At 44.0% G+C, this 24,461-nt stretch overlaps 1 protein-coding gene and 1 long non-coding RNA gene across 2 annotated transcripts; one reads left to right on the top strand and one right to left on the bottom strand.

Annotated features, from left to right (window-relative positions):
- Positions 1–503: 503 nt before the first annotated feature.
- On the bottom strand, positions 504–5,480 carry LOC141102370 (uncharacterized). Its single transcript, XR_012235090.1, has 3 exons — positions 5,421–5,480; positions 4,213–4,384; positions 504–735 (listed from the first exon to the last, which is right to left on the bottom strand). It is a non-coding gene; the product is annotated as an uncharacterized lncRNA (long non-coding RNA).
- Positions 5,481–16,719: 11,239 nt separating this feature from the next.
- On the top strand, positions 16,720–21,441 carry LOC141102507 (galectin-1-like). Its single transcript, XM_073591443.1, has 4 exons — positions 16,720–16,731; positions 17,505–17,650; positions 19,027–19,204; positions 21,256–21,441. Exons 1-4 carry the CDS (start codon positions 16,720–16,722, stop codon positions 21,397–21,399), a joined length of 480 nt encoding a protein of 159 aa, XP_073447544.1. The 3' UTR covers positions 21,400–21,441.
- The last annotated feature ends 3,020 nt before the right edge of the window (positions 21,442–24,461 follow it).

Genomic DNA, 24,461 nt, shown 5'->3' with positions numbered 1-24,461 from the left:
CTGCCCATACCCAACCACGGCCTGTACTGTGCAAATCCACTGCAGCTACTCTCTATAGTTAAAGAGTTTGGACTTTGTGAAATTCCAGTATGTAATGGTTATTGAAAGTTTATGGTTAGAGCTTGGAATAACTCTGTATACAGCTTTGTCTGAAGCTAGAAAAAAAAAAAAAAAAAAAAAAAAAAAAAGCAGAAAATGTAGCATTAGCACCCTCTGTTGGTTACTGTGTGTCATCTAGAAGTAATGCATAGCGCCCCCCCTCTGCTGGAGGTTTGTTGCACTAGGCAGCAATTTACAACTACAGCAATCAATCCAAAGTCAGTTTAGCACCAAATAAAATGATTGGTTTGATCAGACACAATAGAGATCCTTGAATTTTATTTGAAATGTGAATGAAATTCATTTCTAGTACATGAACTGAGCAAAGCACAACGTATGGCTACATGAGCAGCAAGGATGGAGATTGGAGGGGGGGGGGGGGGGGTTTACAAGACAGGCTTAAACAATATTTTCTTTGTTAACCACTATGGCCATTTCACAGAGTCTGGGTATGGACACGTGGGACAGGCGGCTCCTCTATTGCAGGATTCTTTATTTTAGGGTGATGGACTTGGCCTGGAGTTCTTTCACAGACAAGTATGAGATCTCCTCTATGGGAAAGCGGGCTGAAAATGTGAGAGGCTTTAGATGATTTAATTCTATGATGATCTTGTCTTCCTCAAACTGGAAGCCAGCCTGTAAGAAAAGATAGCATAGTGTCAGCTTGCTGACACACACACACACACACACACACACACACACACCAAAAACCAAACAGTGTTAGCAATAAAGACAAAGACCACCACACCATTCATTTCAACAACAACCTTTCCACAAGATAATGTGCATGTAGCTCATCTTATGTATTGCAGAAAATGGTTAATGGAGGATGTGCTTCTGTGATGCAATGTTTTGGTGACCAGGTCTGAGGATGGTGTATCTGTCACCTAGAATAATAACTGAAGCCCTCAGGAGATTAATAGTTGTTGGCCAGTTTGGAGTCCCTGTACGCCAGCCAGTCTCACCCAGGGTTCCATCAGAGGTTTCTTCAGTTCCTTTAGCTGTGGCCAATTAACCTCCCATTTGATGGTGTCCAAATACTTCAGGGCCCAAAACCACTTGGTGGGGCCAGCTTCATGATAAAGATTTTTTTTTTGCTGCCTGTAAGAGTGGCATTCTTACCACTGGCCACCAATGTAAGGGACATTTTTTTCCCTACTGACCACTAATGAATTGGTTGAGTGAGGACTGTGCAGAAGCACCATGACACAGCTGGCATTTTGACAGTGAGTCCTAGGGGGCAGGGCTTGATATTTAATGTAAAACAAGAGACATGCTATGCCATTGTTATTTTTAATACTGTGTCTTCTGCAGATCACTGAACAAACTCAGCAAAATATCTCATTCTTGTGTCTATACTAAAAAAATCTCCCCTTTCCAGGGACCCAAATACAAAATTTGTCCTGATAAGGGCCCCGATCTGCCACTGTCCCAGCCATGGCTCCAATTCATATAAACAGCGAACAATTTGGGGTGTTCACAGCAAATTCGAATGCCGCAGAACACCCTTTAAAAGTCTATGGGAGAAATCAAAAGTGCTAATTGTAAAGGCTTATATGCATGGTATTGTCAAAAAGTGTTTGGGGACCCGGGTCCTGCCTTAGGGGACATGTATCGGTACAAAAAAAAGTTTTAAAAAACTACTGTTTTTTCGGGAGCAGCAATTTTAATAATGCTTAAAGTGAAATAAAAGTGTAAAACCCCTTTAAATTTCATAGCTGGGGGGGGGGGGGGGGGGTGTGTCTATAGTATGCCTGTAAAGGGGCGCATGTTTCCAGTGTTTAGAACAGTCTGACAGCAAAATGACATTTCAAAAGGAAAGAAAAAAAAAAATATAGTGATTTAAAACTACTCACGGCTATTAATGAATTGCCGGTCCGACAATACACATAGAAGTTCATTGATAAAAACAGCATGGGAATTCCCCACAGGGGAACCCCGAACCAAAAATTAAGAAAAAAAAAAAAAAAAAAAAAAAAGTGGGGTCCCCCCAAAAATCCATATCAGACCCTTATCTGAGCACACAACCTGGCAGGATGCAGGAAAAGGGGGGCGAGAGATCACCCCCCTCCTGAACCATACCAGGCCACATGCCCTCAACATTGGGAGGGTGCTTTGGCGTAGCCCCCAAAACACCTTGTCCCCATGTTAATGAGGGCAGAGGCCTCATCCCCACAACCCTGGCTGGTGGTTGTGGGGGTCTGCGGGCTTACTGGCATCTGGAAGCCACCTTTAACAAAGGGACCCCCAGATCCGGCCCTCCCCCCTGTGTGAAATGGTAAGGGGGTACAAAAGTACCCCTACCATTTCACAAAAAAAAAAAAAAAGTCAAAAATGACGAGACATTTTTTGACAATTCCTCCGGTGTTCTCGTCCAGCATCTCTTCCACGGCATCTTCTTCCCTTCTCCTCGGGGCGCTCTGCATCCATGGCATGGAGGGAGGCTCCCGCTCTTTATCTTCTCTTGTTCTCTGGGCCGCTCCACATCCATGGCATGGAGGGAGGCTCCCGCTATGTGATGCTTCTCTGACGGTTCTTAAATAACAGGGGGGGTGGGCCCACACCCCGTGACCCCACCCCCCCTCTGACGCATGGGACATGACGGGACTTCCCCGTGATGTCACAAGGATGAAGAAGATTAGAAGACTGATAAAGGAATTGTCAAACTGTCTCTTGTCATTTTTAACATTGACAGTTTAGTGAAATGGTAGGGGGTACTTTTGTACCCCCTTACCATTTCACACAGGGGGGCCGGGATCCAGCAGTCCTTGTTAAAGGGGGCTTCCAGATTCCAATAAGCCGCCTGCAGACCCCCACAACCACCGGCCAGGGTTGTGGGGATGAGGCCCTTGTCCTCATCAACATGGGGACAATGTTTTGGGGGGCTACCCCAAAGCACCCTTCCAATGTTGAGGTCATTTGGCCTGGTATGGTTCAGGAGGGGGGCCACTCTCTCGTCCCTCTTTTCCTGCAGCCTGCGTGCTTGGATAAGGGTCTGGTATGGATTTTTGGGGGAACCCCACACCATTTTTTAAATTTTGGACGGGGTTCCCCTTAATATCCATACCTGAAGGGCCTGGTATGGAATTTAGGGGGACCCCCACTTTTTTTAATTTTGGTTCGGGGTTCCCCTGTGGGGAATTCCCATGCCATTTTTATCAATGAACTTTTATGTGTATTGTCGGACCGGCAATGCATGAATAGCCGCGAGTAGTTTTAAATGACTTTTTCCTTTTGAAATGCCATTTTGCTGTCAGACTGTTCTAAACCCGGGAAACATGCGCCCTTTTACAGGCATACTATAGACACACCCCAGGAACGAAATTTAAAGGGATATTACACTTTTATTGTTTCACTTTAAGCATTATTAAAATCACTGCTCCTGAAAAAAGGGCCATTTTTAAAACTTTTTGCATTGATCCATGTCCCCTGGGGCAGGACCTAAGTCCCCAAACACTTAATGACAATAACTTGCATAAAAGCCTTTAAAAATTAGCACTTTGATTATTCATGTTCGTGTCCCATAGACTTTAACAGTGTTCCAACAAACTTTTTTCCTGTTCGCATGTTCTGGTGCAAACCAAACAGGGGGGTGTTCGGCTCATCCCTACTCAGTACCCACCAACAGGCCAGGTTTGCAAGATAACCAAAATACATCACAGGTGATGTAAAGTATCACATAAAACCTGGCCTGTTAGTGGGTCCTGAGGAAAGGAGTTGAGAACCACTGCACTATATTGACATTCCATGTCAGGGATTTCCTGATCCCTGTTCTTCCTTTAATCAGGTTACAATGTAACATTTTCAAGAACACATACATGCACAAAACAGATATGAAACGGAAATTTTTGTAAGCCGATATTTCTGACAATCAGTGATCTGACTAACAGCAACAATTCACTAGGCAGTATATCATAGCACACAATGGCAGCATGATGAAATTCTTTGGATCTTCCTATGTGGGAGGTTCTCATCATAGTAAAGCCTATATAACCTTCACTGAAGCCATCACTGGCTGCCTACTGCATCAGAGAGATATTCTGTGTCCAATATGAACAGTGATGCCACATTGCCCCATCCAACATTAGTCAGCCCCTCCCAGCATAGACTTACCGTGGTGTCTGACCCCTCCTGGAAGGGGAAGAAGCTTTCCCTTTGCTCCTCTCCCCAGACACCGTCCACCATCGAGTTCAGGACTATCTTGTGCTTGTCCACAGAGAAGTCAAATCGAGGTTCAAAGAGTAAAACTAAATTATTTTCATCTTTTCCAAAGTTTATGACAAACCTAAAAAGACAGAAACAAAAATTCTGCTCAGCTGACCTTGTTGGATATAGTACTGGAGTCATTCACCAGTGGTACTCCCATGGGTTTTAGAGGTACTTCTGTCACTTTTAATCCGTCATAATAGCAAACTTTATATACATTTTGGCTAAAGTTTTTGGAGACAAAGGGTTTGCTTTAACAAATAAACAAAGCTACACAAATGGGGTCCTGGTAATACATGTCCCCACACCAAAAAAAAAAAAAACCTAAAGTGATCCTGTAGCCTGGATATGGACATACGAGCATTAACATTCTTAACAAGCAGTAAGTAAGCTTTAAGACAATCCCTCACTGACATTTCTAGTTGTAGCCACTGTGGAACAATTCATCCTGAAGTGTCACAATGAAGTAATTCATGTCTGGTCTCAGCTCTTCTATCCTACTACTGAGAGAGAAGGGTGATCAGTGTTGAGGGAGCAGAGTGACCTGAGAAACTTCTAGGAAAGGGAACAGGGGAAGCTGAGCTACTGCTGAGAATGTCAAGTCCCATCTGTGGGAGGGAGAAGGGGGGCTGAACTAACAAGGTAAAGCTGGGAAGGGGAGCCGAGTCGTTGAGTCACTGCTGGGAGATGGAGGAGTTGAGAAGTCACTAATTTGTGACCTTTCACTCCGTTGCCATTCCAAGGGTGTTGGAGCTCTAACTAGGTAGGGGATTGTGACAAAGTGATTTATACTGTAAATTTTGGCAACATCTTTAGTGGGGTCCATGAGGATGTCAGTTGTCATATCAGATGATGGCTGATAAGTCCGACAAGTTTTATCCAGGATGACATTTTGTCACAATGTAGAAGAACAAATGTTTGAGCTAAAATTTGCTGTGAGCAAAACAATCTGATGTCGGGTATTTGAGGAACCACACACCCCAAATTCCCAGTGAGGGGTCAGTAGGATGAATTGTACACAGAGAACACTTTTCTACTTTTGTCAAAATACTGTATCATACAGAGAGCAGATGTATATTGTATAATGAAAAAACTAGGATAGAATCTTCACCTACCTTTTACAGTCCTTCGGAATGAATCCCACCACCTCCACACTGTGACCGGGTTTGAAGACAAAGTTATTCAAGGAAAAAGTCTGTATGGGAGAAAAGGAGAGAATTACACCCTGTAGAAAGAGAGGGGGGGAGATCTATACACCCTTTATAAAGAGAGAAGAGACGTCTCATGGTTACAATTACTGTTACTCAGGATACATTTGGGATTTTCGTGGGTCGCAGCACTTTGTCGGATCCTTTGTGTGGGGGAGGGGAGGGAGCTGAGACATCCCCAGCAGATCACAAATGTCTTCTAATGACAGATCAATGACTGACAATATATACATTTTCTATTATAATGTCCATGTCATGTATGCCGGCTGCCCAGATCTTTATACAAGTTAAAATCCTATCTCCAGACGGCGCCAATTACTGACCGGCATAAGGCCTGCCCAGCATTCATGTTTAGTAATAATTATGTACTTGGTGTGTACAGTATGAAATGAATTCTGGTCAGCATGTTAGTTTATCATCATGTGTACATCAAATATCTGATCTGTCTGGAGTATCCCCCCTACCCCACCTTCCATCCTGCATGGAGAGAGGTAATGATCTGCCACAATGGAGTAACCCAGAGGGACTGGACATGTCACATCTCAGACTAGGACCATTAGATTTATAAAACTGCACAGCAAATAGTTAAGATAATCACAAAAAAAGTGTGTGTGTGTGTGTGTGTGTGTGTGTGTATGTGTGTGTGTGTGTATGTGTGTATATATATACACACACACACACACACACACACACACACACACAGAGATGTGGAAATAAGAAGTCACTAAGAGTGTATATACCGTATACTAAGAATACCCAGGAAGGTAGACCCAGCTCTGTGCCAGGATATCAAAACAAAAACAATTCTATAGCTCAACTCACCAACCAGTCTGCTGACCAAATTAATTTGTCTAACAACATGCTGGTAGGTTAATTGGCTTCTATCTAAATTGTCCCTAGTATATGAATGTGATTTAGGGACCTTAGATTGTAAGCTCCTTGAGGGTAGGGACTGATGTGAGTGTACAATGTATATGTAAAGCACTGCGTAGATTGACAGCGCTTTAGACGTACCTTAAATAAAACCATCTGTTAAAAGCCGGGGTTTAGTTAGGACACATTTGCAAACACATGTGAAAGCTGCAAGGCCTCATCACAGCACCCTGTGTTGCTCGCAGTCCTAACACTACAAATTTATAAGTGTCTCCACAGTGGAAGCGCATGCATGGAATGGATAGATGGGGGGCAGGTGAGCCTGGAGGCAGCCCAATCCCCCTTAAAGGAACAGGAGAACACTGGACACCCAGCCAGGATATCAAAATACATTCATCACACCCCAAATATAAATAACTGGAAGGACAAGAACTAAAATCTTGACCTTCACCCAACACCAATATACCCAACACAACCAGCAGCATTATTTGCATCACCAAACAACCCTCCACAACCCATTTGCAGCTTCCATCGGTGCTCATACTCACATTATCTGCCATTCTGCTTCCTTATCAGACAAACTTGTGATCAGCTGCACTTCTACCTCTTCATATATAGGAGGTCTGCTGGGGGCGGAGCCAGTCAGGAGGGAGGAGTCACCCCGCCCAGTGCTCCCTGGACTGAGAATTGTTCCAGAAGCGCTCATTACAGAGAATGAATGAAATGTGGATCCGGTGTGACTGAGCATGGGGCATCCATCGTCACTCTGCTGGGATGTCACCACTCACCACAAACAGCAAGGGGGCAAAAGATGACTATCCTCAAAGTCATTTCTACAACACAAAGGGGGAGATTTACTAAAACTGGAGAGTGCAAAATCTGGTGCAGCTGTACATGGGAGCCAATCAGCTTCTCACTTCAGCTTCTTCAATTAAGCTTTGCCAAAAAAATCCTGGAAGCTGATTGGTTTCTATGCAGAGCTGCACCAGATAATCTACTCTCCAGTTTTAGTAAACCGACCCCAAAGTAACAATTTCCATTCCCTGCCCCCCACATCACACCCCGATACCAACCACTACATCACCACCAGCAACACTATACTGATACACATGACATCACATGAGACGCATGACATCACATGAGACGCATGACATCACATGAGACACATGACATCACATGAGACGCATGACATCACATGAGATGCATGACATCACATGAGACACATGACATCACATGAGACGCATGACATCACATGAGACGCATGACATCACATGAGACACATGACATCGCATGAGACGCATGACATCACATGAGACGCAAAAGAAGCATAAAAATAAAGATAAGTGACCAATTGCTCCATTTTTTATTTATTTCTTTTTTTTTATAACTTCTTTGTCTGAGTTTAGATCTCTGTTTGTCCCAATCATGTTTGAAGCCATTTCCTGCTGATGGACTCACTACCTCTGCTGGAGGTCTATTCCGAGCATCAACTACCCTTTCAGTAAAATATTCCTTTCTAAGATGAGTTTGGAACTTTCCTCCAGTTAGTTGGAGGTCATGTCCCGTGTTCTTCATCTTGGCTTCATATTGGAAATCCCGCCCTCCAGATCCTTATTCACCCTCTTCATGTATTTTAATGTTCTGGTCATGTCCATCCTTTCCCTTCTTTCCTCCAGACTGTACATATGAAGTCCCTGCAGTCTCTCCTGATATGTTTTATCCCTTAACTCCTTCACCACCAGAACTCTCCTCATGGCCGGTCACACTCGTCCTGCAGGAAGATACATTCCACTACATGAACATGAATCCCCCTTCATCCCCATGTGACTTCTTCATGTTTATGTGCTGCAGCGTAGAACACGGGACATGCTGGATTTTTGCACATTTACATGCATTATGTGGGCCGATTGAAATAAATGATATTTGCTGATATCATGTAGTGTTGTGTTTTTTCTTCTGTCACACCTCTATGTATTTTTTCTCTTGTACTAAACTGTATCAGTTTGCTGTTCTGTTGTATGCTGACATCTAGTGGTAGTTTAGGGCAACTACAACTTCTTTAGTTATGTGATTTGCTATCTCCCTGTGTCCTCCCCTCCTGTTTAGTGCTAGTTAGTGTAGTCTTAGCTACACCCTCCATGTTTCTACCATAGTCCCTCAGTCAGTGTTAGTTCTTCTCTGAGACAGTGCAGGAAAGTCATTGTCTTCTTACACTTTAAAGACTGGACACACATCCTCTGTACTGTTCTTATCTGAAGTAAAATGACATTCCATTATTGATGAGGAAAGCTGCCTGTGGATGGCGCCAGGTCAGCAGGTGATTATACTGTCTGGGCAGACTGGGCGGACTATTGAAGTACGGCAATGTATAAAGCAGCATTGGAAACAGAACACAGATTCACCATGAAAACTTCCTGTTACTGCTGATACAAAGTCTGAATTGGCTTCACAAATAGTAGAATATATCTTTGTATGGATTGTATATTGAGAAAAGTACAATATTATTTAGGGGCCAAATGAACAACTCTATGGGGCTGCCCATGGCCGTCATGTTGTGTTTGGACTTGCTGCAATATGGATGATGTTCTGGTGTTGGAAACCTGAACTCCGACCCGCCATCAGAACCGGCCGCTCCATATAATCCATGGCCACTTCAGGAGCCAAGAACCTACCTCACAGCAGGGGGGTAATACACACTGCGGTATATGTCAGAGCTATATACATGTATAATAATAATAGTGTGTGACTGTGGGGGGAGGGGACATTAGAGTGTAAGCTCCTCTGGTACAGAGACTGATGTGATTGGTTCAGTGTTCTCCGGGTGTCTTGGAATATCTGTGCATATGGCTGTGATCATCATGGGACACCTGTGTACCTGGCTATGGGTGGCTTGTAGATCTCGAGGTAAATAACGGGTGGGAAGAGAGTAAAGCTGGCAATAGATGGGCAGATTTTTCCTGAGAAAGGGAAGGATCTCACCTGTCTTTATCCTCAGTTGGGTCGGGACGACTCGCAGTTTTTACAACTTTTGACACTTTTTTTGTGAAATGGTAGGAGTACAATATACCCGTTACCATTTCACACAGGGGGGCCGGGATCTGGGGGTCCCCTTGTTAAAGGGGGCTTCGAGATTCCGATAAGCCCTCCACCCGCAGACCCCCACAACCACCGGGCAAGGGTTGTGGGGATGAGGCCCGTGTCCTCATCAACATGGGGACATCCTCCCCATGTTAAGGGCATGTGGGCTGGTACAGTTCAGGAGGGGGGGCTTTCTCATGCCCCCCTCTTTTCCTGCAGCCTGCCAGGTTGTCTGCTTGGATAAGGGTCTGGTATGGATTTTTAGGGAGACCCCATGCCATTTTTTTTTATTTTGGTGCGGGGTTCCCCTTAAAATTCATACCAGATCTGTCTGGTATGGATTTTGAGGGGGACCCCCACGCCATTTTTTAAAAAAATGTTGGCGCGAGGTTCCCCTTAATATCCATACCAGACCTGAAGGGCCTGGTATGGAATTTGGGGGGACCCCCACGCATTTTTTTTAAATTTTGGTTCGGGGTTCCCCTTAATATTCATACCAGACCCAAAGGGCCTGGCAATGGACTGTGGGGGAATCCCAGGCTGTTTTTACCAATGAACTTTTATGTATATTGTCGGGACCGACAATTCATTAAGAGCCGGCACTAGCGCTAGCACTTTTAAATGACTTTTTTCTTCCTTTAGAAATGTCATTTTGCTGTCAGACTGTTCTAAACACAGGAAACATGCACCCCTTTACAGGCATACTATAGACACCTTCCAGGTACAAAATTGAAAGGAATATTTCACTTTTATTGTTTCACTTTAAGCATTATTAAAATCACTGCTCCTGAAAAAACGGCCGTTTTTAAAACTTTTTTCCATTGATCCATGTCCCCTGAGGCAGGACCCGGGTCCCCAAACACTTTTTAGAACAATAACTTGCATATTAGCCTTTAAAACTAGCACTTTTGATTATTCATGTTCGAGTCCCATAGACTTTAACAGTGTTCGAACAAATTTTTTGTTCTGCTGTGAACCGAACACAGGGGGAGTTCGGCCCATACCTAGTTATCATTGATAATCATGGGGTACATACACTTACCTGGAAAATCAGCAGCACCTCCTCTTTGCTAAAGAGAGACCTCGCCATGTCCACCTAGATCGGGGATATGCAATTAGCGGACCTCCAGCTGTTGCAAAACCACAAGTCCCATCATGCATCTGCCTCTGGGTGTCATGCTTGTGGCTGTCAGAGTCTTGCTATGCCTCATGGGACTTGTAGTTCTGCAACAGCTGGAGGTCCGCTAATTGCATATCCCTGACCTAGATGGAGATCCTGACCAGCACAGGAACTTCTGGGTGATTACAATGACTTATTTCTTGGTCAGAAGGTGAAACCACGCTCTTTTGATCGCAACCACGATTAGAATTTTATTATTATTGTTTATTTGCAGATATGCAAATTTGTATTTCTACTTATGATATTTAAAGGCGTTCGATAAGAAATGGTGTCCCTGGGTTAGCAGCAGGTGAATGACGAAAACAAAAGGCCCAGTTTGAGTGACTGTGGGGGGAGGGGACATTAGAGTGTAAGCTCTGACAGAGGGAGGAAATCGTTCAGCTGAAATCACACAATTTCATTCCCGCATGTCAGTCCTGACTGCAGCGGGAATTTCAGACATCTGTGCAGGTTTCTGCACTGATATCAATACAAATTGCACCCCAAAGTCGCACCAATTAAAACGGTGCAATTGCCACCAATTTGACATGTTAAATTGTACGACTGTGAACTAGGTTTCAATATTGAGTTGGCCCGCCCTTTGCAGCTATAACAGCTTCAACTCTTCTGGGAAGGCCGTCCACAAGGTTTAGGAGTGTGTCTATGGGAATGTTTGACCATTCTTCCAGAAGAGTATTTGTGAGGTCAGGCACTGATGTTGGAGAAGAAGGCCTGACCTACAGTCTCCACTCTAATTCATCCCCAAGGTGTTCTGTTGTGTTGAGGTCAGGACTCTGTCCAGGCCAGTCAAGTTCCACTACCCCAAAATCACTCATCCATGTCTTTATGGACCTTGCTTTGTGCACTGGTCCAAATGATTTGGTGGAGGGGGGATTATGGTGTGGGGATTGTTTTTGAGGGGTTGGGCTTGGCCTCTTAGTTCCAGTAAAAGGAACTCTTAAGGCATCAGCATACCAAGACATTTTGGACAATTCCATGCTCCCAACCTTGTGGTAACAGTTTAGGGAAAGCCCCTTCCTGTTCCAACATGACTGCCCACCAGCGCACAAAGCAAGGTCCATAAAGACATGGATGAGCAAGTTTGGGGTGGAGAAACTTGACTGGCCTGCACAGAGTCCTGACCTCAACCCGATAGAACACCCTTTGGCTGAATTAGAGCAGAGACTGCAAGCCAGGCCTTCTCATCCTGGCCTCACAAATGCACTTCTGGAAGAATGATCAAACATTCCCATAGACACACTAAGCCTTGTGGACAGCCTTCCCAGAAGCTGTTATAGCTGCAAAGGGTGGGACAAATCAAATTTTAACCCTACGGACTAAGACTGAGCTGCCATTAAAGTTCATGTGTGTGTAAAGGCAGGCGTCCCAATACTTTGGGCTAAATAGTGTATCTGGAAAAGATTTACAATGGTGGTGGAACCCTCCTACACATAACTACTACATTTAGACATAGTTATAAGACCTGGGAGATGAGACAACTTCTCTACATCAAGCAGAATGTTTGGGATTTGAACCCAGGGATACTAAGCAGAAGTTCTAACCTCTAAGCCACCGAACTGCCACGTGTGAGAACTTCCTACACATAACTACACATAAATACTAGGGGTGCGCATCTTCACTGGTCTCACAATTCGATTACAATTATCTGGTCAACGATTCGATTCGATTTGATTCCGTGATGCATCACGATTACCGACGAGCTCCCACTTCCACTTGGGCAGCCTAGGCGGTCCTTCCTCCCTGCAATCTTCTGGGACACATCCCAGTTCCCAAAAGATTGCCTGGCTATGCAGGAGAGCGCAGTGAGACATGCGCACAGTTCCCTGTACTGTCTCTGTGCTGACCAGTGGCAGCTGGTGCTCAAAATTTTTTGGGGGGGCGCAAACAAACTGAAAACTACTGAACCTCCCCCATCAAACGCAGCCACTTGTGCCCGTCAAACATAGCCACCTGTTCCCATCAAACGCAGCCACCTGTGCCCGTCAAACGCAGCCACTTGTGCCCGTGAAACGCAGCCACCTGTGCCCGTCAAACGCAGCCACCTGTGCCTGTCAAACATAGCCACTTGTGCCCGTCAAACATAGCCACCTGTTCCCATCAAACGCAGCCACCTGTGCCCGTCAAACGCAGCCACTTGTGCCCGTGAAACGCAGCCACCTGTGCCCGTCAAACGCAGCCACCTGTGCCTGTCAAACATAGCCACTTGTGCCCGTCAAACACAGCCATCTGTTCCCATCAAACGCAGCCACCTGTGCCCGTCAAACGCAGCCACCTGTGCCCGTCAAATGCAGCCACCTGTGCCCATCAAACGCAGCCACCTGTGCCCGTCAAACGCAGCCACCTGTGCCCATCAAACGCAGCCACCTGTTCCCATCAAACGTAGCCACTTGTGCCCGTCAAACGCAGCCAATTGTGCCCGTCAAACGCAGCCACCTGTTCCCGTCAAACGCAGCCACCTATGCCCATCAAATGCAGCCACTTGTGCCCATTAAATGCAGCCATCACTAACCCCCCCACAATGCACAGGCCACCACTGGTGCTGACAGTTCATTGGCATTCCTGTTTCCACCTTCCAGCACACTAGGGGTTAACAGTGGAATGTGCACAGGATAGCCAGGGAGCTGTCAGCATGGAGCGAGAGGTGTAATGTTACCGTTGTTAAAATGACTTTCTTTTAATAAATTCTGTGTTACAATGGATGATGTGCCCCGCTGTACTGTGTATGTGCTTTTTAAAAAAACTGTCACTTTATACCGAATTTCATTGTAGTACGAAATATCCCGCTCATGTGACTCCCGTCCCGCCCCTTTCCTCTCTCCGGCCACTCTCCTCTCACGTCTAACGTCTCCTGAGTCCTGACGTCAGCGAGGAATTCTCAGCCCCGCCCGCTGACTATAGCTATCATATCAGAAGAGAGGTGGGCGGGACTGAGAATTCCCCGCTGATGTCAGAACTCAGGAGAGCGGAGAGGACAGCGGAGAGGGGCGGGACGGGCCGGGAGTCACATGAGCGGGATATTTCGTACAACAGTGAAATTCGGTATGAAGTGACATAGTTTTTTAAAAAGCACATACACAGTACAGCCAGCGGGGCACATCATCCATTGTAACACAGAATTTATTAAAAGAAAGTCATTTTAAAAATACGCTCCGAGTGCATTCCCGGGAGGGAATGACGCCATGACGTCACCCGCAATCGATTTTCTGGTCCTTATGCATCGACGCCGCATCGGGGACACCCGAATCGCGATGCATCGATGCAACGATTAATTTCAGCACCCCTAATAAGTACACATAAATACACATAAATACTGCATTTCTTTGGACATACAGGTGATGGAATTACATTACTCAAGAGTTATTCTTCTTGATTTATTCTGTGATATTTGATTTTTTTTGTGGGTGAGAGTAGAATATTACCCTCAAATTTTTGGGAATTACATTTTGATTTGTGATGTTGGTACATATATCACATTTTTTTAGCTCAAATTATGAATATTTGGAAATAATAAAAAGCACAAAAAATTGTGACTCATTTTAAATTTGCATCAGCAATGGTATTGTTTGTGGATTGTAAAGACATCTGTGTGAGTTTGGGGTAAAGATTGTTGTGAGATGAAGAGTAACAAGTGAAAGTGACAGAGAAAAATATATTTTATCAAAACATCAAAACATTCCACATTCTAGTATTCTTAAAAACAAAATATTTGAAGTAGAAGCAACAATGTTGCAAAGGAAAATGTATTTCAGAGAAAGATACATTTCATCTCAACATTAAAAGGTTTTTTGTGAAAGTTACAAATGTTCCATTAGAATCAATGGCTAAAACTTGCATTGGACTAGAATAGAGCAGATTTTCACTTCCAAAAAATGCTCTCTAATTAGCTCTCATTTTGGTATTTACTATAGCGCCGGGTAAAAAAGACACTGGAGCTAAAATGAGACCTATTTGCAGGTCTGAGCATGCTCAGTTGTGTTGGCACCTAGTTGTACATAAACGGGGAATTTTTCACTTCTCAGACTTTTAAAGATATTTCAGTGTAGAAATCACTTTTTCACACAGTTTAAAAGCAGATTATCTTTAAATAATATAGTGCATATTTCAGTACCATTTAGGGAATTATATCATGCTCTAAACATTATTTCCATGCGCACTACTCCAGGTTTTAGCAGAGAAAGGGTTTGAGCCCTTTTTCGTTTCAGGGAACTATAGTAAATTCGATTTTGGGAGTATTTTCTCACCAGAGCTATAGTGAATACCGTTTTAGCGCTAAATTGCCACAAATTAGCGCTAATTTGCGGCAATTAGTGCTAATTTGCGGCAATTAGCGCTAATTAGTGCCGCGGCGCTATAGTAAATGGCCCCCATAATAGTTTTGTAATTCCATTAGAATTTTCCGAATTAAATTTAATTCAATTCGATCAAATTTGAAAAATTTGAATCAAAATCAAATTGTCATTCAAAATTATTCTATTCGAATTTCAGAAGAGAGTTACATTCTTTCTAATTTATTAAATTCTATTCTATTTTTTTTTCATTCTTTTCTATTTTGTTCTATTCTCTTCTTTTCTATCCTATTCTTTCCTTTTCTAATCTATTAAAAATAAAATTCTGTACGAAAATCGAATTTCAGAAGACGGTTATATTCTTTTTAATGTATTCTATTATTTTTTTCTATTCTTTTCATTTCTATTCAATTCTCTTATTTTCTTTTCTATTCTATTCAAATAAAAAAAATCCTACGAAATGTGAATTTCGGAAGACGGTTATATTCTTTCTAATCTATTCTATTTTTTTATAATCTATTCTATTCTCTTATTTTCTATTCTATTCTTTTCTGTTTTATCCTTTCCTATTCTATTCTAATAGGATTCTATTTTATTTGAATTTGAATTTATTCTACTCAAAATTTGAATTTTTGTGAGATGGTTATATTCTATTTTATTCTATTTTACTGTTTTTTTTACATTCTATCCTTTTCTACTGTCACATTTTCCATTCTATTCTTTTCTATTCTGTTCTACTCCATTCTATTCAAATTCAAATTTATTCTATTCAAAATTCTAATGTCAGAAGATGGTTATGTTTTTTCTATTCTATTCTATTCTATTTTTTTATATATCCTATTTTGTTCTATTCTATTCTTTTATTTTCTATTCTGGTGGTGGGTGGCTGTCCTATCCAAGAAGAAGCAGGGTGGGGACTTGCACAGTTTGGTGCCACCTGACCAATCATAGTCCCTCTTATACATACAGTAGATGGAGGTTGGAAATTGTACATAGAGGTACATGGGTAGTCATGGTACATAGAGGGAGGTCAGTTACATATATATATATATATATATATATATATATATATATATATATATATATATATATACACCAATCAGCCATAACATTCTGACTGCTGACAGGTAAAGAATAATTTGTCACACACCTCTCATAGCCAGGTGCACAGACATTGCAAGCCCCCCGTACTCAAGTGTACAATTGTCACACCTGCCCATTCCCAGGTGCAGAGATGTCCCACACCACTCATAGCCATGTACACAGACATCACATACTGCCCATAGCCTGCCAGGTGGGGGCGGGGAATGGAAATTGTTACTTTGGGGTCGGTTTACTAAAACTGGAGAGTAGAGAATCTGGTGCAGCTCTGCATAGAAACCAATCAGCTTCCAGGATTTTTTTTGGCAAAGCTTAATTGAAGAAGCTGAAGTGAGAAGCTGATTGGCTCCCATGCACAGCTGCACCAGATTTTGCACTCTCCAGTTTTAGTAAATCTCCCCCCTTTGTGTTGTAGAAATGACTTTGAGGATAGTCATCTTTTGCCCCCTTGCTGTTTGTGGTGAGTGGTGACATCCCAGCAGAGTGACGATGGACGCCCCATGCTCAGTCACACCGGATCCACATTTCATTCATTCTCTGTAATGAGCGCTTCTGGAACAATTCTCAGTCCAGGGAGCACTGGGCAGGGTGACTCCTCCCTCCTGACTGGCTCCGCCCTCAGCAGACCTCCTATATATGAAGAGGTAGAAGTGCAGCTGATCACAAGTTTGTCTGATAAGGAAACAGCATGGCAGATAAAGTGAGTATGAGCACCGATGGAAGCTGCAAATGGGTTATGTGGGAAGTGGTGTGTATGATTCTGTTGGGTAAGGGCAGTGGTTGGTATAGGGAAGATGGATGTGGGTAGTGGTGCTGGTGAGGGTTTAGGGTTGTTGGGTGTAGGTCAAGGTTTTGGTTCTTGTCCTTCCAGTTATTTATATTTAGGGTGTGATGAATGTATTTTGATATCCTGGCACAGAGATGGATCTACCTTCCTGGGTATTCTTAGTATACGGTATATACTGGGATGGCTCAGACACTCCTCCATTTGCTCTTAGTGACCCATCATTGCCATGTCTTTGCCTCGTTATCATTAATGTATGAATAATTATATTAACTATTTGCTGTGCAGTTTTATAAATCTAATGTTCCAATTCTGAGATGTGACATGTCCAGTCCCTCTGGGTTACTCCATTGTGGCAGATCATTACCTCTCTCCATGTGGGATGGAAGCCGGGAGTTAGAGCAGGCATTGTGCCCGTCAGTAATTGGCACCATCTGGCTGCCTGTAGATAGGACTATAACTTATATAAAGGTCTGGGCAGCCGGCATACATGACATGAATATTGTAAGAAAATGTATATATTGTCAAGTCATTGATCTGTCATTAGAAGACATTTCTGATCTGCTGGAGATGTCTGAGCTCCCTCCCCTCCCCCACACAAAGGATCCAACAAAGTGCTGCGACCCATGAAAATTAAAATTTATCCTGAGTAACAGTAACTACTTTTTTTTTTTTTTTTTTTTTCCCAGGGTGTAATAATCATCTCTCCTCTCTCTATTATACAAGGTGTAGTAATTCTCTTTTCTCCCATACAGATTTTTTCCTTGTATAACTTCAGCCTCAAACCCGGCCACTGTGTGGAGGTGGAGGGCTTCATTCCGAAGGACTGTAGAAGGTAGGTGAAGATGCTAACCTTGGCTAACTATATAACGTCTGCTCTCTGTATAATACAATTTACCAAAAGTACAACTTGCAAGAGTAGAAAAGTGTGCTCTGTGTACAATACATCCTACTGACCCCTCCTTACTGGGAATTTGGGGTGTGTGGTCCCTCAAATAATACCTGACATCAGATTGTTTTGCTCAGAGCAAGTTTAGCTCAAACATTTGTCTACATTGTGACAAAATTTCATCCTGGATAAAACTTGTCTGACTTATCAGCCATCATCTGAAATATGACAACTGACATACATTCTGTCTTTTTTTTTTTTTTTTTTTTTTTTTTTTTTAATCCTGGACCCCACTAACCTGTATAGCTGCAGGCACTGTGGAGAAATTCATCCTCAAAATTTAAAGTAGAAAGCACTTCATCACTAACGCATACTTGGAGATCCAAACACCCCTGAAATGGCAACAGGGAGTTAAATGGCACAAAGTGGTGGTGACTCCTCAGTTCAGCTCCTCCTTCATCTCCCAGCAATGACTGAGCAGCTCATCTCAACTTCCCAGCTTAACTTCCTTCAGCTCCCCCCTCCTAGTAGTGTCTCCTTAGCTCAGTTACACCTTCTCATTCCTACAGCAGTACCACAGGTTACATGAGCATTTTAAAAAAATCCCCAAACACAATGCACAAGCATAGGGTTAAATGTATGTAGTGAAGTCCTGAGCCCCTTTTAGTTTAATGAGAACCTCCAGAGTCAGGGACAGCTGACACCCTTCTATGTAGAGTGGGTTACAAGGCATGGTGGGTGTAATGAATTAGAGTGGAGACTGCAAGCCAGGCCTTCTCGTCCAACATTAGTGCCTGACCTCACAAATTTGCTTCGGTTAGAATGGTGAAAAATTCCCATAGACACTCCTAAAGCTTGCGGACAGCCTTCCTAGAAGAGTTGAAGCTGTTATGGCTGCAAAGGGTGGGCCAACTCAATATCGAACCCTATGGACTAAGACTGGGATGGCATTAAAGTTCATGACTGTAAAGGCAGGTGTCCCAATACTTTTGGTAATAGTGTGCAACTACAAATGTCAGTGAGGGATTGTCTGAAAGCTTACTTAGCGCTTGTTAAGAATATGTAGATACCCGAATGTCCATGTCCAGGGTACAGGATCACTTTAGTTATTGTTTGGTGACGTGTATTACCAGGACCCCATTTGTTTATAAATGTGTTAACCATTATAGTTTTTATGTCTCCAACAATCTTAGATTTTTGCTATTATGACTTAAGTGGTAGAAGTACCTCTGATACCCATGGGAGGACCACTGGTGAATGACTCCAGTATGATGTCCAACAAGCTCAGCCAAGAAGAATAATTGCTGTTTCTGTCTTTCTAGGTTTTTCATAAACTTGGGAACAGATGAAAAGAATTTAGTGATCCACTTTGACATTCGATTTGACTTCCAAGGAGAAAAGAGCCTCATAGTCTTGAACTCGATGAAGGACGGTGTCTATGGAGAGGAGCAGAGGGAAACGGTATCGGTCTTCCCATTCCAGGACGGGTCGGACACCATGGTATGTCTATGCTGGGAGGGGCAGGACTAATGTTGATGGGGCAAGGTGGCATCACTGTTCATATTGGACACCTATTATATCTCCAAATGATGCAGTAGGCAGCAATGGCATGTAGGCTGTTATGATGGTTGCCCCTTCAGCCCTTTTCATGAATGATCCATAGGAAGATCCAATGGATACCATCATGCTGCCATTGTGTGCTATGATAAAATTAGCTTGCAAATGTTTTTTTTGGTGTATGCATGTGTTATTGAAAATGTTATGTTTGTGAGATGATTATTATAGGAAGAGATGGGGATCAGGAAATCCCTGACATGGAATGTCACTATAAAGTCCCCTGGAAAAGCTTAATCTGGGGGGTAGTGGGGGGGCGGGGAACTGAAGCTCATCAGTCTCATGCTACAACTGTTATGAAGGGACCAATGTGTGTGTGTGTTGGGGACGGGTGAATGCTCTGTTCATCTAAATTCATCTCTGGGGAAATAATTAATCAAACTATAAAGGTGACAAGGCTTAATTCTATTTAGGGTAGGATAAAAAATAATCGACCCAGAATAATCATGTTCTAATTTACTAGGGTTGTCCCGATATCACTTTAAGACCAAGTCCTTTTTTTTTTTTTTTTTTTTTTTTTATTTTAATTTTTTTTATTTTTTAATCAGCCCTGTTGGGGGGGGGGGGGGGGCTTGTGAGATCTCCCTCTTGAGACAGAGACCAAGGATAGAGATTCCCCAGTTCCTTTCTCTGCAGCCTCAGCTGCACTATAAATGAATGGAGAGAAGACAGCGGCTCCTCTCCATTCATAAACTGAGACATCATAATCACAGATTACAGTGTTTCAGTTATGTGAATGGGACAGTCGGTGATCACTGACTCTGTTCATACATCAAAGGAAGGAGGATGACATGGAGGGGGACAGCAGAACAAAGGGGCTGGAGGAGGATGCGGTGACAGTCAGCGGTGATCGTGTGTGGGGGAGAGTTACAAGCACTGATCACCATTGTAGAGATTTCACTAAAGCAGCTGAAAGGTGGGGGGGGGGGAAGAAGCTTGTAACTCCCCCACTCACCGATCACCGCTGACTGTCCAGGTATCGGGAGCATTAGGCCGGGTACAAGTACTTGGGCAAATGCTTGGTATCAGTGCCGATACCAGTATTGGGACATCCCTATCATTTACCCCAAGTCAGTCATGGTGGATGGGACCCTTGCTAAGGACACATATGAATTGGTAGCCAAGGGTGGGACATTGGCAGATGGAACCCTTATCAGGACATATCTTTGTTGGGGGGGGCCCCCCAAAGGGGGGATATTATTTATCAGTATTGAAAGATGTAAGAATTACATACTTTGCAGACATGGTTAGTTCATGGTGACTTGCAGAGGACAAACAAAAGGCACAACATTCCCATTGTTATACACACATCAAATGTTAAGCCCAGCCCCCTAGGATTCACGTCAGCGTCAGTGCACAGACGAGTCACAGGACTACTGCATGGTTCATACCTTTTGGCATGTAATGTAGACACTATATAGTTGGCATGGCATACAGCAGCCTTTCACTCCACCCGCCCCCCCCCCCCCCCCCGGACTTTCCTTGTTGTCGGAAAGTCCGATTGTGTGTACGGGGCATGACAAGTGTTGGGCCCTGAAGTAAGTGGGCACCATCAAATGGGAGGTTAATCGGTTATCACTCAAGGAACCCCTAGAAACCTCTGAAGGAACCCTGGGTGAGACTGGTTCTCATACCAGGACTCAAAACTGGCCATCTGCTATTGATCTCCTGAGGGCTCCAGTCATTGTTCTAGGTGACAGATGATCAGTTCTCAGACTCTGTCTCTAAAACATTCCATCACAGAAGCACCTCCTTCCATTTTTCCTTTCCATTAACAGTTTTCTGCCACACATAATACATAAGCTACATGCAGATATCATCTTGTGGAAAGATTTTTGTTGAAATTAAGGGTTTGGTGGTAGTCTGTTTCTACAGCCAACACTCATTGACTTTTTATTGTCCAGCAAGCTGACATTGTGCCATCTCTTTTCTTACAGGTTTGCTTCCAATTTGAGGAAGACAAGATCATCGTACAATTACCTACTGGCAAGCCTTTCTCATTTCCAGTCCGCTTTCCCATAGAGGAGATCTCCTACTTGGCCATAGTAAACCTCCAGCCAATTTCCATCAGACTAAAATGAAGAATCCACAATAGAGGAGCCGCCTGTCCCACGTGTCCATATCCAGGTTCTGTGACATGACCATAGTGGATGAAGGGGGAAGTTCTTTAATCATGTTTTGTAACACCCCCCCCCCCCCCCCAATCTGCATACTTTGCTGCTCATGTAGACATACATTGTGCTTTGCTCAGTACTGGAAATGAATTTCATCCACATTTCAAATAAAATCCAATGAGCTCTATTGTGTCTGATCAATCCTTTTTTATTTATCACTAATCTGACTTTGGATCAATTGCTGTAGTTGATGGCAAATCACTGTCTGTTGAATAGCGCCCCCTACTGGAGGTTTGTTGCATTACTTTTAAAAGTTAGTCACCAGCAGAGGGAGCTAATGCTACATTTTCTGCCTGCATAGTCTGATTTCTTGGATTTCTAGTGAAACAATAGAAATCCTTTTATCTTATAATTTTGTGGCTCCAGACAAAGCTGCATCCAGATTCTTATCCCAAGCTTTACCCATAAACTTCCAACAAGAATAATTGCAGGCTGAAAATTGCAATTTCACAAGGTTTAATTGTCTGTAAATGACAGAAAGGGAAGCTGCCATGGATCTGCCCAGTACAGGCCGTGGTTGGGTATGGGCAGTGAATGTAACAGTACCCCCCCCCCAGTATGGGCAGTGCTGGGGGTAGTAGTTACTGGAGCAGCTTTAGTCTCAGTGTAAGGGTAAAAGATTAGAGAGCAATAGATTAGGGGTAGTTGTAAAAAACTTTTTTTTTTTTTTGTTTGTTTGTTTTTTCTTTCAGAGAAAAGGTTTTATTTCTGCACAGTGCAGTGGAGCGGAGAGTTCCCCCTCCTGTAGCACAGAGCTGAGGAGATGTTTCAGGGCTCCTCGGCTCCATGCTACAAAGACTGATTACCGGCGGCAGGCAGGGATGGAAGCGTCCTCACCAATCACTGCAGCAGCTGAAGGTTGGGATCTTGCCGATGATTGAGGGCAGCAGTCCTGAATGTGCAGCGCTAACACAGAGAAGCCAGGAAGTGAGCTGTGCAGAAAACGTCCTCTACTGGCTTCAGTATTAAATGACAGGCTGGAGAGAAGAGGACTGCCAAAGGTTCCGGCTGAAAAAAAGCCCTGAGTAAATACTTAGAGTAGTGGTAGCAGTAACAGCACTGTGATAGGATGGTTTGGGTGAGGTGGTAGTAGGTAATAGAAGTTGTAGCAGATTAAGTCTAGGTTTCCACTATTGGGACCGCAAAGTCATGCCATTCTGCCACCACTTTTTTTTTTTTTTTTTTTTTTTTTTTTTGTTTTTTTGCAACTTGAAGCAATGCCTGTGTGATCTTGAGGTCTATGAACATCAAAGTAGTGCAGCAACTACTTTGAAGTCGCACAGATATGAACAGTACTCATTGGAAATCATGGGGTACAACTTGTCATGCAACTTTGCAGTCACAGGACAAGTTGCACAAGTGGAAATGGAGCCTTAAGGATAAGCATCTCTTTGTAGCCAAAAAAATAGCATTTATGTAACTTTCCTGTCGCATCATGGCAGCATACACTTTGGGTTGTGACTCCGCCCCCACAACCTGATAGGACTACATAGCTATAAATTGTAGAGGTGGCCCCTGCCCAGTATTCTCTTATTTTTCCTCACCTGAAGGACTGAACATATCAGAAGCACCCCCTTACCGAATTCGCCCCAGCCAGGTTCTAGCCTCTCCTGGGTGGAAGTCCTTACCTGTACAGCCTCTAAACGAGCTAGATGGAAGGAACCCCGCTCTGGTGATCTCGGGGGTATGTTGCGGCTCCAGTATAAGCCTTAAACAGGCTTAGTTGTTGTGCAGCGGTCTCCATGTCACTGTGTTTCACTTTGTTTGTTTCTCCTCCTTTGCTGGGCTCTGTGGTCCCTCTGTGCCTCCCTTCAGGCTTCCCGGGCGTCTCGGCGCATGCGCGGTGCGCACCCTCAGGGCGTCCTTTCGATTTTGCCAGTTTCCAAGATGGCGCCGGGCGCCTCGCGCCGCTACTGCGCATGCGCGAGCGGGTCGTGACCTCGGCGGCCATGGCGGCAATTTTAAAGCCCTGTTTGTCTTTTCTGAGCTCTCCTTGCTTCCTGGAAGACTTCTGACTGCTGTATTTTGACTTGCTGCATCCCTAAAGTATCCCCTCTCTGGGTAAGTGTCTAATACTTATGCACTGTCTTTTTGGGGCCTGTTTGCATGCTCTTACCTTCCTATACCCTTCTCAGGTGCTCACCTTCCTCTCCTATGGAGGCCGCTGCCCCAGCAGATCACCACCAGCCTAATAGGTAAGGGGGGGGGATTCCAGTGGTAAGTAGTGAAGATTGAAAAAGAGAGCAGGACCGTATTAACGCTACCTAATTGGTCAGCCCTGTCAGGTCCGCAAGATCATCCAAGTCAGGGCGAAGAGAGTCTTCGCACAGGAGAAGCCGCTCCGGCCATAGACGCAGCCGCTCACGCGGAAGAAGTCGCTCAGGCCACAAGGGGAGTCGTAGACAGAGTTGATCCCATTCAAGACATAGCCGTTCTTACCACAGAAGATCCCCTGCACGAGGACACCAATCCTCTGCGCATCCTTCCCGCCCAGCCGGGAACGCTTGCTGGGTATGCGGGGCCACGGCCCTCCCAGACAAACTAGCCTGCCGCAAGTGCATGGATGAAGCCACCAGGGAGAAAGAGCCGGATTCCATAGAACCCACTGGAGTCTCTACTCCCCAGGTCTCAACTCCTGATGTAGAGTTTACGGCCTATAGCACCTCACCCACCATTCCCAGTGCATCAAGGGATCAAGAACTCCCGTCGGATGGTGAGGAGCTGGAAGCTTCAGCTGGCTTTGATTTTGCGCTCATAGAACCGTTCATCAGATCGGTTAAGGAAGCGATTAACTGGGAGGAGCTTGAGGAGACACAGCCTAAACAGAGAAAGTATTTCCCAAACCTCAAGAAGGTCCCGGAGGCCTTCCCATTCATCGACGAATTAGATGAACTGATTAAGGAGGAGTGGCAGAATCCCGAAAAGAAGTTTAGTCTGTCCAACAGGCTTACCAAACTACCCACTCAAGG

Source organism: Aquarana catesbeiana, linkage group LG07, assembly GCF_042186555.1.
Source record: "Aquarana catesbeiana isolate 2022-GZ linkage group LG07, ASM4218655v1, whole genome shotgun sequence".
Classification (NCBI taxonomy): domain Eukaryota; kingdom Metazoa; phylum Chordata; class Amphibia; order Anura; family Ranidae; genus Aquarana; species Aquarana catesbeiana.
Note: the sequence above shows the minus strand (reverse complement) of the source record. Positions and strands in the feature narration are given on the sequence as shown.

Coding starts and splice junctions, on each gene's coding strand:
- LOC141102507 (XM_073591443.1), top strand. Junction 17,651..19,026: donor ATTCCGAAGGACTGTAGAAG/GTAGGTGAAGAT, acceptor CTGTCTTTCTAG/GTTTTTCATAAACTTGGGAA. Junction 19,205..21,255: donor AGGACGGGTCGGACACCATG/GTATGTCTATGC, acceptor CTTTTCTTACAG/GTTTGCTTCCAATTTGAGGA.